At 38.9% G+C, this 17446-nt stretch overlaps 1 protein-coding gene across 5 annotated transcripts in view; it reads right to left on the bottom strand.

Moving 5' to 3' along the window:
- Nucleotides 1-17446, bottom strand: part of SLIT3 (slit guidance ligand 3) — a 630484-nt gene that overhangs the window by 560404 nt on the left and 52634 nt on the right. For all 5 annotated transcript variants that reach the window (XM_023218903.1, XM_023218901.1, XM_023218904.1 and 2 more), the window contains exon 3: nucleotides 13737-13808. In XM_023218903.1, coding sequence (XP_023074671.1) covers nucleotides 13737-13808 — 72 coding nt within the window. The remainder of the gene's footprint in view (nucleotides 1-13736; nucleotides 13809-17446) is intronic.

Raw genomic sequence — 17446 nt, 5'->3', positions numbered from 1 at the left:
TCATGCATGAAATTTGGTTGTTATATCTGTCTCTTGAGTCTCTTTTTAAAATAAATTTTTTGAAGTATAACACGTACAGAAAAATGTACAAATCAAATTTGTACAGCTTGAAGCATGTTCACCCACTGAACAGATCCATGAAACCTCCACCCAGATCAAGAAACAGCTGATGACACGCCCCAGAAATCCCTTAGCTCCCCTCTCCATTCGCAAATCCCCATTGCTTAACACCACCTCGGCTTTTAACACCATAGATTAGTTTTGCCTGCTTTTGAAGTTTATACAAATGGAATCAGGTAATATATATTCTTTTATGTCTGGCTTTTGTCCCTGATTATGCTTCTGAGATTTACCATGTGGTTACAGACAGCAGTTTTTTTGCGCATTGTTTTCATTTTCTACCAGTCAATTCCATTACGTGAATACACCACAATCTATTGATCTATTCTAACATCAATGAGTATTTGGCTTATTTCCAGTCTGGGGCTATTACAATTAGTGCTGATATGAACATTCCTGTGAATGTCTTTCAGAGGGTATGTACCCAGGAGTGGAAGGTATACGTATGTTCAGCTCTGGTTGGTAACTGCCCATATTCAAGAGTAACTGTATCAAGTACTCCCATAACAGTGTACGGTAAATGCAGTTGTTTCACCTTGTCACCAACACTTGTTATTGTAAGTTTCAGCCATTCCAATGAGCGTGTGGTATGTGTCATTGTGGTTTTATTCTATACTTCCCTGAAGATAATTACACACTAAGCAACTTTTCATATGATCATTAGCCATTTCTCAATCTTCTTTTGTGAAGTGTCCAAAACTCTCACCAATTTTTTTTTTTTTACTGAGTCATTTGTCTTTTTCTTATTGATTTGTAGGAGTTCTTCTCAATTCTAAAATAAGTCCTTTGTCAGTTATATGCACTGCCAATATCTTCACCCACTCTGGGACATGTTCTTTCACTCAATAATGTATTTTGGTGAATTATTTATTTTAATGGAGTCCAAATCATCTTTTCTCTTTAGTGTCTTCTGTGCCTTGCTTATGAAATATCAACTGCCTCAAGGTCATGAAAATATTCTTTTATTTTTTTTGAGATGGAGCCTTGCTCTGTTGCCCAGACTAGGGTGCAGTGGTGCAATCTGGGCTCACTGCAACCTCCGCCTCCTGGGTTCAAACGATTCTCCTGCCTTAGCCTCCCAAGTAGCTGCGATTACAAGCACATGCCACCATGCCTGCCTAATTTTTGTATTTTTAGTAGAGATGGGGTTTTCGCCATGTTGGCCAGGCTGGTCTCGAACTCCTGACCTCAGGTGATACACCTGCCTCAGCCTCCCAAAGTGCTGAGATTACAGGCGTGAACCACCACTCTCAACCAAAAAATATTGTTATTTTCTAGAAGTGTCTTTATTTTATCTTTCTACAATCCACTTGTAATTGATTTATGAATGGCATGAGTAGGAATCAACAGAACAAGTTTTCCATATGGTTACCCAATTACTTTAGCACAATTTATTAGACAGACCATCCATTCCAGGTGGCCTCACAGAGCCACCTTTGTTACAAATCAAGTATCCCTCTATATCTGGGTCTTCTAGATCGTCTTTGCTTTTCTTGGTCATTTGCATTCCTATATAAATTTTAGCATCATCTTAATTTCCACAACAACCTGCTGCTGGCATTTTGATTAGGACTGCACTGAATCCATCCATCAATTTGGAGAGAATTGACATATTTGCAATGTTAAGTATTCCAATACATGAACACCATGCAACACTCCGTATATTTGACTCACCTTTAATTTCTTCCAGTAATGTCCGTCTTTCTGTATTAAGGCCTGTGCATCTTTCATTAGACTTATTCCTAGGCATTGGTATATATACACACACACATATATATACGTTTACTTTGAGACAGTCTCACTTTGTCACCAGGCTGGAGTGTAGTGGCACAATCTTGGCTGACTGCAACCTCTGCCTCTCGGGTTCAAGCGATTCTCCTGCTTCAGCCTCCTGAGTAGCTGGGACTACAGGCACGCACCACCACGCCCAGCTAATTTTGTATTTCTAGTAGAGACGGGGTTTCACCATCTTGGCCAGGATGGTCTTGATCTCCTGACTTCATGATCTGCCCACCTCAGCTTCTCAAAGTGCTGGGATTACAGGCGTGAGCCACCGCGCCCAGCTGGCATTGGTATTTTTTTGGTGCTATTGTAAACATAGTTTTTAAAAATTTCCCAATTGTTTGTTGCTGGTATATAGAAATTTTTTTTTTTTTTTTTTTTGGTGTATTGACCTTGTGTCCAATGACCTTAGAAATCTACTTAAGAATTCTGATAGGAAGAATAGCTAACGCGTGCTGGGTTTAATACTTAGGTGATGGGTTGATACATGCAACCTTTGTGCACCTATCAACAATTTACAATCTAATGTGCCACCATGGCACACATTTACCTATGTCATATGTACCCCAGAATTTAAAATTTAAAAAAGATTATAGTTTATTTGTAGATTATTTTGTATTTTTCATGTACTCAATCATGTTGTCCACAAATAATGACATTTGAATTTGTTTTATTCCAATCTTTATATCCATTCTTTTTCCTTGGTTCTGTGTTTTTTTGGCTCCTCTCTCTTCTTCCCTCCCTTGTCTCTCCCTTCTTTCCTATTTTTTGAATCATTGCCAGAACAAGAATTTTCAATACAGTATTTAATAGAAGCTATGATGGCAGGAATCTAGTTCTGTTAGGAGAAACATTTTCAATATTTCACCATTAACTACGATGTTTGTTGTAGGGCTTTTTTGGTAAAGAACTTCCCTTTTATTCTTAATATGTAAAATGCTTTTAAATCACAAATTAGTATTGAATTTTATTAAATACTTTCTTCGGTATCTGAGGAGAGGAAATGACTTTTCTTATTTCTTCTGTTAATTTTATTAATTACATCATTATTTTTGAAACAATATATTTGTTGTTCATGTCACAGTCAAATGCAGGTCAGCAGGGGCCCAGGATCCTTCTACTTTGTATCTCTACATCCTCCTTAGAGTGCTGTCAATTTAGCCAACATAGGGAAAGAGAACAAGTATGGGGGGTCATGAAGGGCATGTCGCTTCTACTCTCATTCCATAGAATTCCAGACGCAGTCACATGTCTGCATCCAACTTCTAGTATTTTCAGAAGCATTGATTGTGTCTGTCCTTATACCAATGTCTCTCCAGTCTTTTGGTTGTATGAAGCTTGTTGTTTTTGTTGTTTTTTCTGAGACGAAGTCTCACTCTGTCCCAGGCTAGAGTGCAGTAGCACAATTTTGGCTCATTACAACCTCCACCTCCTGGGTTCAAGCGATTCTCCGGCCTCAGCCTGACTAGCTGGGACTACACGCGTGTGCCATCACACCTGGCTAATTTTTTTTTTTTTTTGGTAGAGACGAGGTTTCACCATGTTGGCCATGTTGGCCAGACTGGTCTGGAACTCCTGACCTCAAATGATCCACCTACCTCAGCCTCCCAAAGTGCCAGGATTACATGGGTGAGTCACCACGTCCAGCCTGAAGCTTATTCTTTGCAGAATCCTTAGAAAGTGTCCATGGGCACCACAATGCCTAAGTTCTTGAATGTTCGTAATAGGTAGTCTGCAGTCACTGGACTTGAATGTCAGCATAGCTAAATAGAAATGTTGTTGTTCACATTTTCTTTTTTTAAGTTATTCACTTGTATTCTGACATAAGATTTTGGCATCAAAAAATAGGCAAGAAATCCAATTTTCTTTATGAGTCTCTGATTGAATGCTTAAGGACTTTTTCCTTTAAAATTTAATAGTTTTATTAGAACATATTTTGTTCTGACCCTTCAGAGTTGACTTTTCCAAACATTCAGTGCACTTCCACAAGGTACTTTCTAATCAACTTTTAAGAACATTTTCTTGAATAGTAATTATCAGTACTATCAGTTTTGCTTTGTTCCATTGTTTTCTTCCTCAGAGATTCCTAAGTTTGTTAGAACCTCTTTGCCCAACTCTTACTTTCTCCTAAATCCCTTTATCTCTGTATTAATTTCTTGTTCACTTAAGAATACTGCTTTCCATCTTCTATTTCTTTTAAAGCAGTGTTTATCCCAGGTATTTCTTTTTAAAATCCATCTAGATTAAAATATACGTATGTATTTTTGGCATAAAAAACATTTATTTTGCTCATAAGTCTGTAAATCAGTCAGAGTTTCATGAGTCAACTTAAAAAAACCTTTTTATATTAGAATAGATTTTGATTTACATAAAAACCGGGAAGATAGTATTGAAAGTTCTCATATAGCCCACACCCAATTTCCCTTATTAACATCTTATGTAAGTATAATACAGTTGTCATACTTAATGAAGCAATCCTATTGCATTTATTATTCACTAAAGTCAATTTTTTTTCCCAGATTTTCTTAGTTTTTACTTTTGGTGTTTGTTTCCGCATCCCATCTAGGACACCACATTACATTGAGTAATTCTGTCTTCTCAAGCTCCTTTTGGCTGTGATAGTTTTTCTGATTTCCCTTATTTTTGATAAACAGTTTTGAGGAGGACTATTCAGGTATTTTTTAGGAAGTTTCTCAATAGAGATTTGTCTGATGTTTTTCATGTAAGAGCGAGATGATGGGTTTGGGGGAGGAAGATCACAGATATGAAGTAATATTTTCATTGCATCATATCAAAGGTATCAAATGATTTATCAGTGTTGACGCTGACCTTAATCACTTGCCTAAGGTGGTGTGTGTCGAATTTCTCCACTGTAAACCTACTGCCCACTCCCTTCCCTTTTCACATAGTACTCTTTCGATGGAAGTGTCGATGTGAAGTCCACGTTTAAGGAAGGCCGCATTTAAGTTAGGTTCAACCTTCTAGAGGGCAGAGAACTTACACAACAAATTAGTTAGAATTATTCTGCATGGAATCTGTCTCTTCATTCCATTTATTTATTCACTCATTTATTTCTGTGAGTATGGACCCATGGATATTTAAACTTTGTTAATAATTCAATACTTATTTTGTTACTCAAATTGTTGCAGCTTTGGCCACTAAGAATTCTTTGTTTGCTTTTAAGTCCTTTTGACATACTCCCCAAATTGTGGGGTTTCACATTTTGTTTTGAGCACTCCCTTTATGGCACAACGTCATTCCTCACCATTAGAATAAACCATTTTTCCAAGAGGCTTTAATTCCTTTTTGTGGCAAAATGATTTTGGAAACCATCAGCTGGGTGCTGGCTCATTGCTACTCCAGTGTTATTGCTTCCAGGCCCTCTTGCTGATAGAGCAAGAATTTTTTTTTTTTTTTTGAGACTGAATCTCACTGTCACCCAGGCTGATTCTCCTGCCTCAGCCTCCCAGGTAGCTGGGACTACAGGCACGTGCCACCACACTTGGATAATTTCTAGTATTTTTAGTGGAGATGGGGTTTCACCATGTTAGCCAGGATGGTCTCAATCTCCTGACCTTGTGATCCACCAATTTGGGGCTCCAAAAGTTCTGGGATAACAGGCATGAGCCACCACACCCGGCCAGAGCAAGGAAATTTTTTTTTGCATATTAATTCATATAAATACACATATCAAAAAATGTTTCTATGTATATATTCATCTATATTAAATAAAAGTATCTACAGTAGGCTAAACATGAGTTGATACTGATGTCTCAACTAGTCCATTCCCACATAGATTACTCTAGCTTTCTCCATTGTTTGTTTCTAACCACCCATTTCAACAGCAAGAAATCTATACTCACCATCCACCATCTATTGTTCAATTGCAGTATACATGTACAGTGTCTCAGAATTGCTAACACATACCCACAGGGGAAACAACTTTATCAACTAGAGTACAGTTCTTCTGTGCAGTTCCTTTTGCCTTTAGTCTCACAGACTCCACTCATTTCCACAGCACAGGTCAGCACCTTTGCTCCCTCACTTCAGTGAGGCTGATATGCATACATTCATCACAGTCTGCATTCCATTCTGGGATACCCCACTCTCCTACATGACTTTTTAAAAATTTGCATGCATTATAGTTCACTCTCTGTGTGGTAAAATTTTATAGGTTTTGACAAATGCATAGTGTCATGTATCCACAATTTCATTATCATACAGCATAGTTTTACCATCCTAAACCCCACCATCCCCCACTGTGCTTTATTCAACTTTCGGTTCCCTCTTCTCCTCTGAATCCCTAGCAACCACAGATCTGGATTGTATAAGACTGTGTTTAACTTTTTAAAAAACTGCTAAACTGTGTTCTAAAGTGGCCGTACCATTTTGTATTACTGCCAGCAATGAATGAGAGTTCCTGTTACTCCACCTCACCAGCAATTAGCGTTGTCAATTTTTTAAATTTTCACCATTGTAACAGGTGTGTAGTAGTGTATCTCACTACATACCTATTTGCATCACCCTAATGAAAAATGATGTTGAGTACATTTTTGTGTGCTTACTTGCCAGCTGTATATCTTCTTCAGTGAAGTGTCTATTTGAATCTTTTGTCCATTTCTTTCCCTTATGGGGGAGAGCGTTATCTTCTTACTGTTGAGTTTTTAAAGCTCTTTGTATATTTTGCGTATAAATTCTTTATCAGATACATGTTTTGAAAATATTTTCCTCGTAGTTTTATATTTTACATTTAGGTCTGTGAATCATCTGGACTTCAATTTTGTGTAAGATATAAGATTTGTATCCAGATTCATTTTTCTGTATCTTGACAGCCAATTGTACCAGCACCACTTGTTGAAAAGATTATTCTTTCTCCATTGAATTATCTTTACACCTTTGTCACAAAATCAGTTGACTGTATTTGCATGGGTCTATTTCTGGGCTTGCTATTCTGTCACCTTGATGTGTGTGTCTAATTTTTCACCAATGTCATGCTGTCTTGATTACTATAGCTTTACAGCAAGTCTTGAAACTGGATAGTGTAATTTCTACGAGTTAGTTTTTCTTCAGTATTGTACTGGCAATACTTATTTTGAAGTACTTCTATTGTTAAGTTCTTTGAGTTCTTCACCCCTCCTTTCAAAGCCTACATTTCTCTTATTAAATTTCTGAGTTTTTAAAATTTAGATTTGTGTTGTTCTCTTATAACTTATGTGTTCTTAAATTCTTCTTGCCAGTTTTGAACTATTTTATTACAGTTTATTGGTTTTGTGGGTATCTCCTTTTATGTTTTCATTGTTTCTAAGAAAGTTATGCTTCTCATACCTTTTCTTATTTAAAAACCTTTATATGGGCTTCAATCATAATCCTTTTAACTGCTTATTTTTTAAGTGAAATAAACTTCCCTGTAGTTTTAGAATGGAGGGGTGAAATAGCTTTTTTTTTTTTTTCCAGCTTTAAGACTCTAGAGCTCATTCTTATTTTTGCAAAGCAATGAGAAACACAGCCTTGTATTTTCCAAGATTTGACTCTTCTGGTGAATTCTAACATACTTCTCAAGGAGTTCTCTTTTTATTTCTACCATTGTTCCTTTTCTGATCAACTACTCCCAGAAGTTTCTTACCAATGTTAGACCTTTCCTAGGAAAAGAGCCTCATTTTCGTTTGAAGAATGTATAAGCCACAGAATGTTCCAAGTATTATCAGTCATTATTACATCATGGTTCCTTTGTACTGAACATGAATTGGATCTGATAGAACTCTCTTCTATATTTGGCAGCTTTTCTCAGACTGGCCACTGTGTTTTCCAATGAGTAGAGATGGGTAATTTAAGGTATGCACTCTTCTCAGGGTCCTAAGAACTGTAGCTGTCTTCCCTCTGCTTTCTCCCACACAGATGAGATACCACAACAGTCTTGAAACCATCTATTGGGGATTCACTGAATTACTGTTCCAACTAATTTTATCGTAGATGTTGTGTATGTCTTTGGTTTTGCTATCCTAGTTGTTCAGCATGTTTTTATTTGAGAGGTGAAATTTCCACTATTAAACCAACCTTGCCTTCTTTGAATAAGCCAAATTTCATTAGAATATATTATCCTTTTCACATATAACTGAATTCATTTGCTAGTATTTTGTTGGGAAATTTGTAAAAATATTCATGAAAGACATTGGTTTATGTTTCTTTCTTGAAATGTCCTTACTGGGTTTTGTTCTCAAGGTTATGCTGGCTAAATAGACAAAAGTTCATTCTTTTTTAGAATTAGTTTGTATTAAGTTGATATACTTTATTCCTTAAAACTTTGTTAGAATTTTTTGCTAAAGCCATCTGAGCCTAGATTTTTTGATGAAATGTTTTAAATATTTAATTTCTCTAATTGATATGACAGATTTTCTATCCCTTCTTGTTTCTATTTTCAATTTCATTTACTCTTCAAAATCATTGAGATAAACTTGTCCAAAGGCTGCTCTTATTATCACTTTAATGTTTATAATATCCATAGTTACATCCCCCTTTTTATTCTTCATGTTGGTAATTTAGTCTTTTGTTTTTTGATATGTCTTGTCAGTGTCTGTAATTTTAGGTGCTTCAAGAATTAGTTTGGCTTTTTAGAATTTTTCTATTATACATTCATTTCTATTTCATATACTTCTGCTCTTAATAATTTCCTTTGTTCTGTTTTGTTGTTCTTGCCCTAACTTCATAAGAATAATATTTTAATCAAGATATGTACTTCTTTTAAAATATGTACTATACATAATATATACCATAAATTGAATAATATAGCTTAAAGGCTTTACATTTTCCTCTGAGCATAGCTTTGGCTGCAATCCACACATTGTGATACATTATATGTTTATTAACATTCAGAAAAAATATGTTCTAATTTCCACTGCAGTATGTTCTTCGACTCAGAGTATTTAGAGGTATATCGCTCAATCTTCAAATATTTTGGATTTTTCTAGTTTTTTAAATTAACTTCTTGATTATTCCTGCTGTCAGAGAACATGCTCCATATGATATCCTTTGATATGTGTCGACTTGCTTTCTAGATCAGTACATAATAAAACTTTCATATGCCCTTGAAAAGATTTCTATTCTATGTTGTTTTCAGTGTTCTCTATATATCAATTACATCAGGTTTAAAAATATTGTTATTTAATATTCTATATTTTTACTAAGAATTGTATCTCCTTGTTCTATTAATTACCAAAAAGTGTATCTTAACTATGATTATAAATTTGTCTATTTTTTTTAGTTCTGTATTTGCTTTCCATATTTTCAGGCTATGTTTTTAGACACATACAAATACAGATTTGGTATATCTTCCTGGTTTATTTACTATTTTACCATTATAAAATTCTCTCTTTATATCTAATATTTTTTCTTTAAATTCTATATTATCTTTAATAGAGTGACACTAACCTTTCGGTTAGTGTTTTCATGCTATCATTTCCATTTTTTTACTTTCAAGTTTTCTCTATCCATATGTTTAATGTTATTATTTTGTAAAAAGCATATGTTTGGTATTTTTAAAATACACTCTGACAATCTATGTTTTTTAATTGAAGAATTAGTGCATTTACATATAAAGTAATATGATATATTCATGTTTAAATGTATCATCTTACTGTTGATTTCTATTTGTTCTATGTTCCTTTTCCTTCTATTTTATCCTTCATTTTAATTAACTACATATTTTGTATCATACTGTGCTCCTTTTCCCTCGGACTATCATAATTTTTTGACTTTTTTTTTTTAGAGGCTATGCTACAGATTTCAACATACATCTTTGACTTAATAAGGCAATAAATATTAGCACTATGACTTCCTGAATAATTTAAGGATCTTAGAACATTTTAATTCCATTGACCCTTCCAATTTTGTGGTACTGCTTCTATTCTATTCTAAGCTTTTTTTGAACTTAAAAGTTGACTCCCATGTTTTTCTTGACATTGACTTTTTGAAAAGACCAGGGCAACTCTCTCAAAGAATATCCCACCTACAAAATGTGTTTGTTTCCTCTTGGTTTAACTTTTTCCTCTATCCCATCCACTTTCTGGAAACCTGAAGTGAGATCTAGCTAAATTAGGTTTAGGTAAATATATTAAGCAAAGTACTTCATAGGTTATACTTTGAGTTTTATATTTTATCACATCACATTTTATAATTCTAACTTCATAATATTCTCGCATAGATTCCATGAGATGGTATACGTAAAGTGCCTGACATGCTATCTGACGTAGGATAGTTAAAGAGCAGAATTTCTCAGTTTTGGCACTAGTGACATTTTGGACTGAATAATTCTTTGTTGTAGGGCCATCTTGTGCATTTAAAGATGTTTAGAGATACTCCTGTACTCCATCTGTTAGGTGTGATAATTAAAAATGTATCTAAATATTACCAAGAGTCCTCTGGAAGACAAAATTAGGCCCAGCTTAGAATCACTTATATAGGACAAAAACTCAAGTGTTTTGATAAATATTCCTCAAGCAGTTACTATCATGCCTTGCTCAAGGCTGTGAGATTAGGAGCTAAATGGGACATGAATCCTGACCTCAACATTCATGGTTTTGAGAAGAAACAATCCAGAAAACAGGGAATTAAAATATGGTGTCATCCATATGTTCTCACTCACAGGTGGCAACTGAACAATGAGATCACTTGGACTCGGGAAGGGGAAACACGGGGGCCGAGGAGGGGGGGGGGGGGGGGGGGATTGCATTGGGGAGTTATACATGATATAAATGATGAATTGATGGGTGCTGACGAGTTGATGGGTGCAGCACACCAACATGGCACAAGTATACATATGTAACAAACCTGCACGTTATGCACATGTACCCTAGAACTTAAAGTATAATAAAAAAATAAATAAAATTAAAAAATTTAAAAAAATAAAAATATGGTGTCATAAGTGCTGTGATAGGAAGACACCTGTGTTATGAGAGTAGGGGCACCTAACTCCACCAGAGGCATGGGGTCCTTTCACGGAGGAATAGGGAATTCTGAATTGAGACCCAGAGAACAGACTTCCTTTTCCTTTCCCAGGAAGACCCAAGAGAACAAACCAATAATGACTACTCAGAGTGGAAATAAACCCTCCAGAAATGAAGTATCATAACCCCTAATATTTCCAGGCTCTATCTTAGAATATGATCAATAAAGATTTATCTATTACCAAATACAGAGACACAGATAAGGTGAGCCAGGAGTAAGAGCTAGAGATGGCACAATCCACCGTCATCTTGTTAATAGCAAATGTATTATGTTTTCCAATTCTATATCCCCACGTCTGTATGAAAACAGAACGAATAACCAAAATCAGATTAACACCAATCAGGATTAATGTCACACACATCCCTTCTTGTTAACACTGAAAGGTATTATGAGAATGACTATTCAACTGTGTGTATGAACCCAGTTGCCTGTGTTTCCAATCTTCTTCCTGATTAAGTACTTCTTCAGATCACTTGCAGTAGAAGTCAGAGATTGGCTAGCTGTTCACTAAGCCTGTTTCCTCTACTTCCTGGGCACACAGCTCAACCATCTTTCCTCCATCCTCTGCAGTTTCCTGTGGCCACATGACTGAGTTCTAGCCCAAAGTATGTGAGACTGGAAGTGACATGTACTTCTTGAAATCTGAAAACCTCCCATATGAAATTTTTCATGGTGTTTTCTCTTCTCCTGGCTTGATGCAGACAAACATTGTCACCTTGAAAGCCAAGATTTAAGGAGGGTAAAGTCGAGGAGAGGAAGAAGACTTTGTCCCTGAGTCTCCACTTGAAGAAGGGAGGCCTTATCAGCAATGCCCATATTGAGTTTTAGATGAATAAGAAGTAAACATCCACTGCGTTAAGTCACTGAGATTTCAGGGTTTATCTAGCACAGCAGCTAGCATTACGCACCTAATACACCAACACAGAGAAATAATCAGGTTTCCTCTGCAACTGTAATCCATTCAGTTCCCCAGACATGCATGGGTATTTCAGCCTTGTTCACCAAGCCAAAGAAAAGAGGCTTTGCCAAAATATTTCACCAATACTCCCTGGAGTTAAATGTTTAGGTGAGAGGCTACTCTCAGGGCCCTTACTAAAGATCACGCTTCATCTAATATCTGCTGCCCATGAGTATGGAATAACATCATCTTTCATGTCAAACAGAAGTGGCTTTGAATCTTGGCTCCCCTCTTGACCATTCCTTGACTCAGTCTCTCTGGGTCTGTTTCTTCATCTGTAAAATGAGGGTAATTACACCTCATAGGAATTTTGTGGCAATAAAAAATACAAATAGCATGTAAAACACTGGCATAGTTCCTGGCATGTCCAAGGTACTCAATTAGTTCCTTCCCCAAAACAAGGAAATTAATGAATTGGGAATTTTCTTCACTCTTCTAATCAGTAGACTAAGGAGTGGCCTTTTCACAAAGGACCATGTATTGATCTTTCTGTAGAAATGCTGAATATTTCATACAAAGGAACCAGGTTCAACAAATACTTTTATGTTCTCTTTGGTCTAAATAAGAATTTGAGAGTTAAGAAACTTAAAAATAAACGTGTAAACAGAGACAACATTCAGTCTTTTTATAACCGTTTTCCCTTGCAAGAAATAAATGTCATATTTTCAAACCAACACCAGCAGAACATATGCTGGGATTTGACCCAGAAGGGGAACAATGAATGAGACGGTTCACACAACAGAGAGGGAGGAAGGCATTTTTCTGGGTAATACTGAGTGACGTGCAATGGGGACCTTCGCTGTTCTTATGTGGCCCCAGATAAATTGATTCCGGGGGAAGAGATGGCACATCTCAAAGCTAACTAGTCAGGGGCAGGCACGCCACCTTACCCAAGCCCACCTCTGTAAATGAGATATGGCAACTAGACAGGTAAACAGAGCACGGTTCTTCTAAGGAAGCCGGCAGAGCTGTGACCTGTTCCAGCTTCATCCTTTTAACTGCAGGAGAAAGAGGCTGAAATGTCAGGGCAACCAAGATTCAGAGAGAACTTTGAAGAGAGCCACCCACCAGCATGACTAAGTGCTCTTGGGGACAATCCCTGCTCAGAGGGCACAAAGCAAATATCCAGATGTTATGAGCTGCCAGATGTGATTAACAGAGAAAAGGTGAAGTCGCCAACTTAACCATCTGAGCAGCCCTCCTCAAAGTCATCCAAGAGTTTTCTGCAAAAGTATTCATCAACAAAACAAATGGAGGCTCCAACCGTCTTCCATTCCCATCCCTTTTCCTCTCTCCCTCTCATTGAGTCAGAACAGTGGCCTATTTTTAAACCACTGGCAATGCATTCTCTCGTGGAAACGTGGGGGCTTCTTGACACAGGCTGATGCTCACTCACAGGAGATACAAGCGCACTGAAGGCTGCGCCCACTCACCAGTCCTTCCTCTCCCACAAGAGTGGGGCAGAGAACACTCAGGGAGGAGAGGGCCTCAGGAGGGAGCTTCTGCCCGTGCAGAGGAGTAGGGAGTATCTGATGCCGGATTTCATGACAGGGTAACTGCAGGCTTCCCTCCTCCGTGGAAGGGAAGGCTTACACTTGGTTAAAAACCAGCCCCTTATACAGGTACCAAGACAGAACTCAAGCCTGAGACGAAGGGAAACAAACCCTGGAAGCTGATTCTAGCAACTTTTACAGAAAAGGAGTGTAAGTAGATCTCAGTGTTTCTTTAACATGCATCTAATGTGCCTTAAGTATAATAGCAAACATTTTATTAAAACACTGGAGACCTTTTTAAACAAGGTCATAAGGCCAATTTACAAAAAAAAAGCACTAAAATTAAATAGACACTTTAAGAAAGGAGGTTGTGCTGTACTTACAGTCGCTCCAGCTGCTTCAGGTCCTGGAAGGCGCCTCTCTCAATGACGCTGATCTGGTTGTCTTCCAGATGCCTATAACCACAGAGACAGCAATGACTAAGGACAAAGCTGGGCTCAGGGACCCTCATACTAGGCTTCGTGCCATGCAGGTATGGTCACTCAGCCCTTCCCATGATCGTCAGGGTCCCTTCAACTGGGATCAGTCTGATGGGACAAGATAACTCATATCCCAGCTTGGTGTCACGGTAACCAGGGTTTTTGCCGCCTGCACACTTCTACCTGACAGATTGGTTTCCATGCCTCTATTTTAAGAATGTTCTCAGCAAATGTCCCCCCAAGCACTGCAGGATGTTGCGCAGAAAAGGAAGAGGTAAAAGCTGCTCTTTATAAAAACCACACATAGATTCAGCATCTCTTCCCTGGGAGCTCCCTCCTCCAAGGATTCAAAAATACTTCATTGAAAAGGGCCTTCCCTGCTCACCCTAGTAGAAAGGGTGAGGCTATTGTGAAACGATTAGCTGTCCATGAGAAAACCAGCCTGGTCCCAGCAACTCCTCTCACCGAGAGTCCAGCTAATCCCAACCTCATGATGATGGTCCTAAAAGATCAGGCTCCCTCCCTCCAGCCACATGCTTCACTCACCCACCTAAGTCCTCCAAGCAGGTGATTACAAATCCTAAACACTCTGTATGAGTGAATTGGGTTCATGCATGCAGTATATCCAAAGAATTCAGCATATAATGAAACGTTTGTTTCCTTAACTTAAAAAAATATGGCCACTTAAATGGATGAGCTGAACAGCAGAGAAGAGAAGCAATGAAGCTATGTAGCTTCCACTGGGGGCTGACCTTAGGCTGGGAAATGACACAGATTGCACATGGTGGCTGAATGGGACTTAGCGGGGATGCATTATGATCCGAGAATGTTTCTTTAGAAAGTGGAGTTTAGGAAGGGCCATGGATTCCTCTGGATTACACAGGAGGAGAGGTGCGCACAAGCACCTAAACAAACGGCAGATGGAGAGAAAGAGCAACCTGGGAAGCTGGGAAGGCTGCATCTTCATATCAAACTGAATGCTCTATGACAGTCTCTCCCTATTAGACGTTTCATAACCTCCTGCACTTCTCAGCCTTAACATTTGGACCCTTGTGTTTAGTTCCCAAGTCTATTCTCCCCACTGTGCCTAGGGAGCAAGAAGATAGACATTCTGCCCATCATCCTACTCCCAGTCCTAACACCGTTGCCTAGCACAGCAGACACTTCACAAACACTTACTGAATGAATGAAAACCTACAGAAGACTTTGGGCCATGGCACATGCCGACTGTACATGTGTCTGGGACAGGGAACTGTATTTTGTTTGGGCTTGATATTTTACATTTTTGTGAATTTGTTGCCAACAGTTGAAAATCAGGATATTTCACATGTATACACACCCATACCCCACAAAAGAAACTCCTTTTGAAAAATCAGCTCTCACATTTCCAAATATCAGTTGACCAGGAGTAGAACTTGTCAGGGGAGGGTACCCAGCCCCACAGTTTGCCATGTCCTCATCTGCTCTGCTTCTCACATTTCTATTACTTCTGGCCCCTCACAAGCTCCTCACTTAACAGCTATAGAAACGATTGAAGGGAAAGGCTAAAAGACTTGCCCAAGGAGAAATTATTTATGCCAATTCCCACAGCCAGGTAGGGTGGGCCTTCTAACTCCCACTCTGATGAGTGTACCAGATTTAGTTTAGAAGCCCTGTTTTGCTTGCACATTAGCTGATGATATAAGAGCAGGTTAACTAGTCAACCTCTCTGAGATTCAGTTTCCTCATTTGTAAAATAGAGAAAATAAAACATTGCAAAAGTTCTTCAAGAACAAAAATAAAATAAGTAACTCATGTAGCCCAGGTTCTGCTATAGGATTAGAGGCTTAAGAAATGTTGGCCAGGTGCGGTGGCTCACTCCTGTAATCCCAACACTTTGGGAGGCTGAAGCAGGTGGACCAGGAGGTCAGGACCAGCCCCGCCAACATGGTGAAACTCCATCTTTACTAAAAATACAAAAATGAGCTGGGTGTGGTGGCACATGCCTGTAATCCCAGCTACTCGGAAGGCCGAGGCAGGAGAATTGCTTGAATCCAGGAGGTAGAGGTTGCAGGGAGCCACGATGGCACCACCACACTCCAGCCTGGGTGACACAGCAAGACTCTGTGTCCAAAAAAAAAAAAAAAAGGCCTGGAGCAGTGGCCCACGCCTGTAATCCCAGCACTTTGGGTGGCTGAGGTAGGCAGATCACGAGGTCAGGAGTTCGGGACCATCCTGACCAACAAGGTGAAACCATCTCTACTAAAAATACAAAAATTTAGCTGGGCGTGGTAGCACGTGCCTATAATCCCAGTAACTCAGGAGGCTGAGGCAGGAGAATCACTTGAACACAGGAGGCGGAGTTTGCAGTGAGCTAAGATTGCGCCATTGCACTCCAGCCTGGGTGACAGAACAAGACTCTGTCTTGAAAAACAAACAAAAAAGTTTTTCCCTTCTCTTGTCTTCCTTTTCCATTCTACCATATGCAAGGAGGGCCTTGGAATGCTAATAGTCTCACACTAGCACATCATGCTAAATAGGGTCCCACTTCAACACTAGTGACTGGGGGTTTCCTGAGCTAAGTTTTTACTATCCATTCACCAATCAAATCAATCATAGACTTTGTAGTCATTATTTCCTTGCTAGATAACAAGGAGCAACTCTAGGGTATTGTAAGTACCACATTCCCTCTGGGTTTCTGAGGGAGCCTAACTCACCCCTTCTATAATGAATCTTAGTTTTATGCTAATGAATCTAACACTTCAAGTTTCTTTCAGAGAGGGGAATAGAAGAGATGCAAGGATATCTATATGAGATACACCGTTTCCACCTTGTGCAGGCCGTGGAAAGCCGCCTCGGTCTTCCAAAGTGCTGGGATTACAGGCATGAGCCACTGCACCTAGCCATCAAGAAGTTTTTTGACTTCTGAATTCCTGTCAGGTTCAGCCAAAGAGAGGCACCAGCAGGAGATCAGAGGGTGGAGGAAGACTGTGGTTGGGGGATTTACTCTTCTCCATCCCTGCCAAGCCACTTCAGGCTGACTGCATCCCTCTACCTAAGGCTACAGCTCCCGTCAAACAGTCCCTACTTTTGCCAGGCTCTGATAACCACTTCCTCCCTGTGCTCCTTGAGGCCCAGGGCACCGTAGTGGCCCCATTTTGACTCTGGCCTCAAGGAACTGCACTATCTCCTCTAGGTTTCTCTTCACCTTGCCCACACCTCTAAATAAGTCTTTACTTCACTCTCCTCATTTGCCCTCTTTTCTGCTGGGACCCTCACTGCCAGGTATCTATGTCCCTTCCAGATCTACTTCCTAGTTCCATCAGAGTCCAGCCTAGAACCTGGCAATCAGAGGCTCCACAAATCAATGTTTGATGAATAAATGGATCAGTGAACAAATGAGCTAAGACCCTCCCATCCAGACTTCTAGGCTGAGATGCAAGCCAGGAGCAAGCACTAAAAGCCATTGATACCTTCCCCACATTTTCAGACAGGGGATCCAGGAGGGGCTGGACATCTAGAAGGGCTGTCCATGGATGGCGTCTGTTCTGAATTAGAACAGAGCCTGTGTTCATTTTCAGCTCTTTTGCAATTTTTTTTTTTTTTTTTTTTTTTAGCTTTAGCACTGGATCAGG

This window comes from Piliocolobus tephrosceles, chromosome 4 (genome assembly GCF_002776525.5).
Source record: "Piliocolobus tephrosceles isolate RC106 chromosome 4, ASM277652v3, whole genome shotgun sequence".
In the NCBI taxonomy this organism is placed as follows: Eukaryota; Metazoa; Chordata; class Mammalia; order Primates; family Cercopithecidae; genus Piliocolobus; species Piliocolobus tephrosceles.
This window is presented reverse-complemented; position numbering and strand designations above follow the sequence as displayed.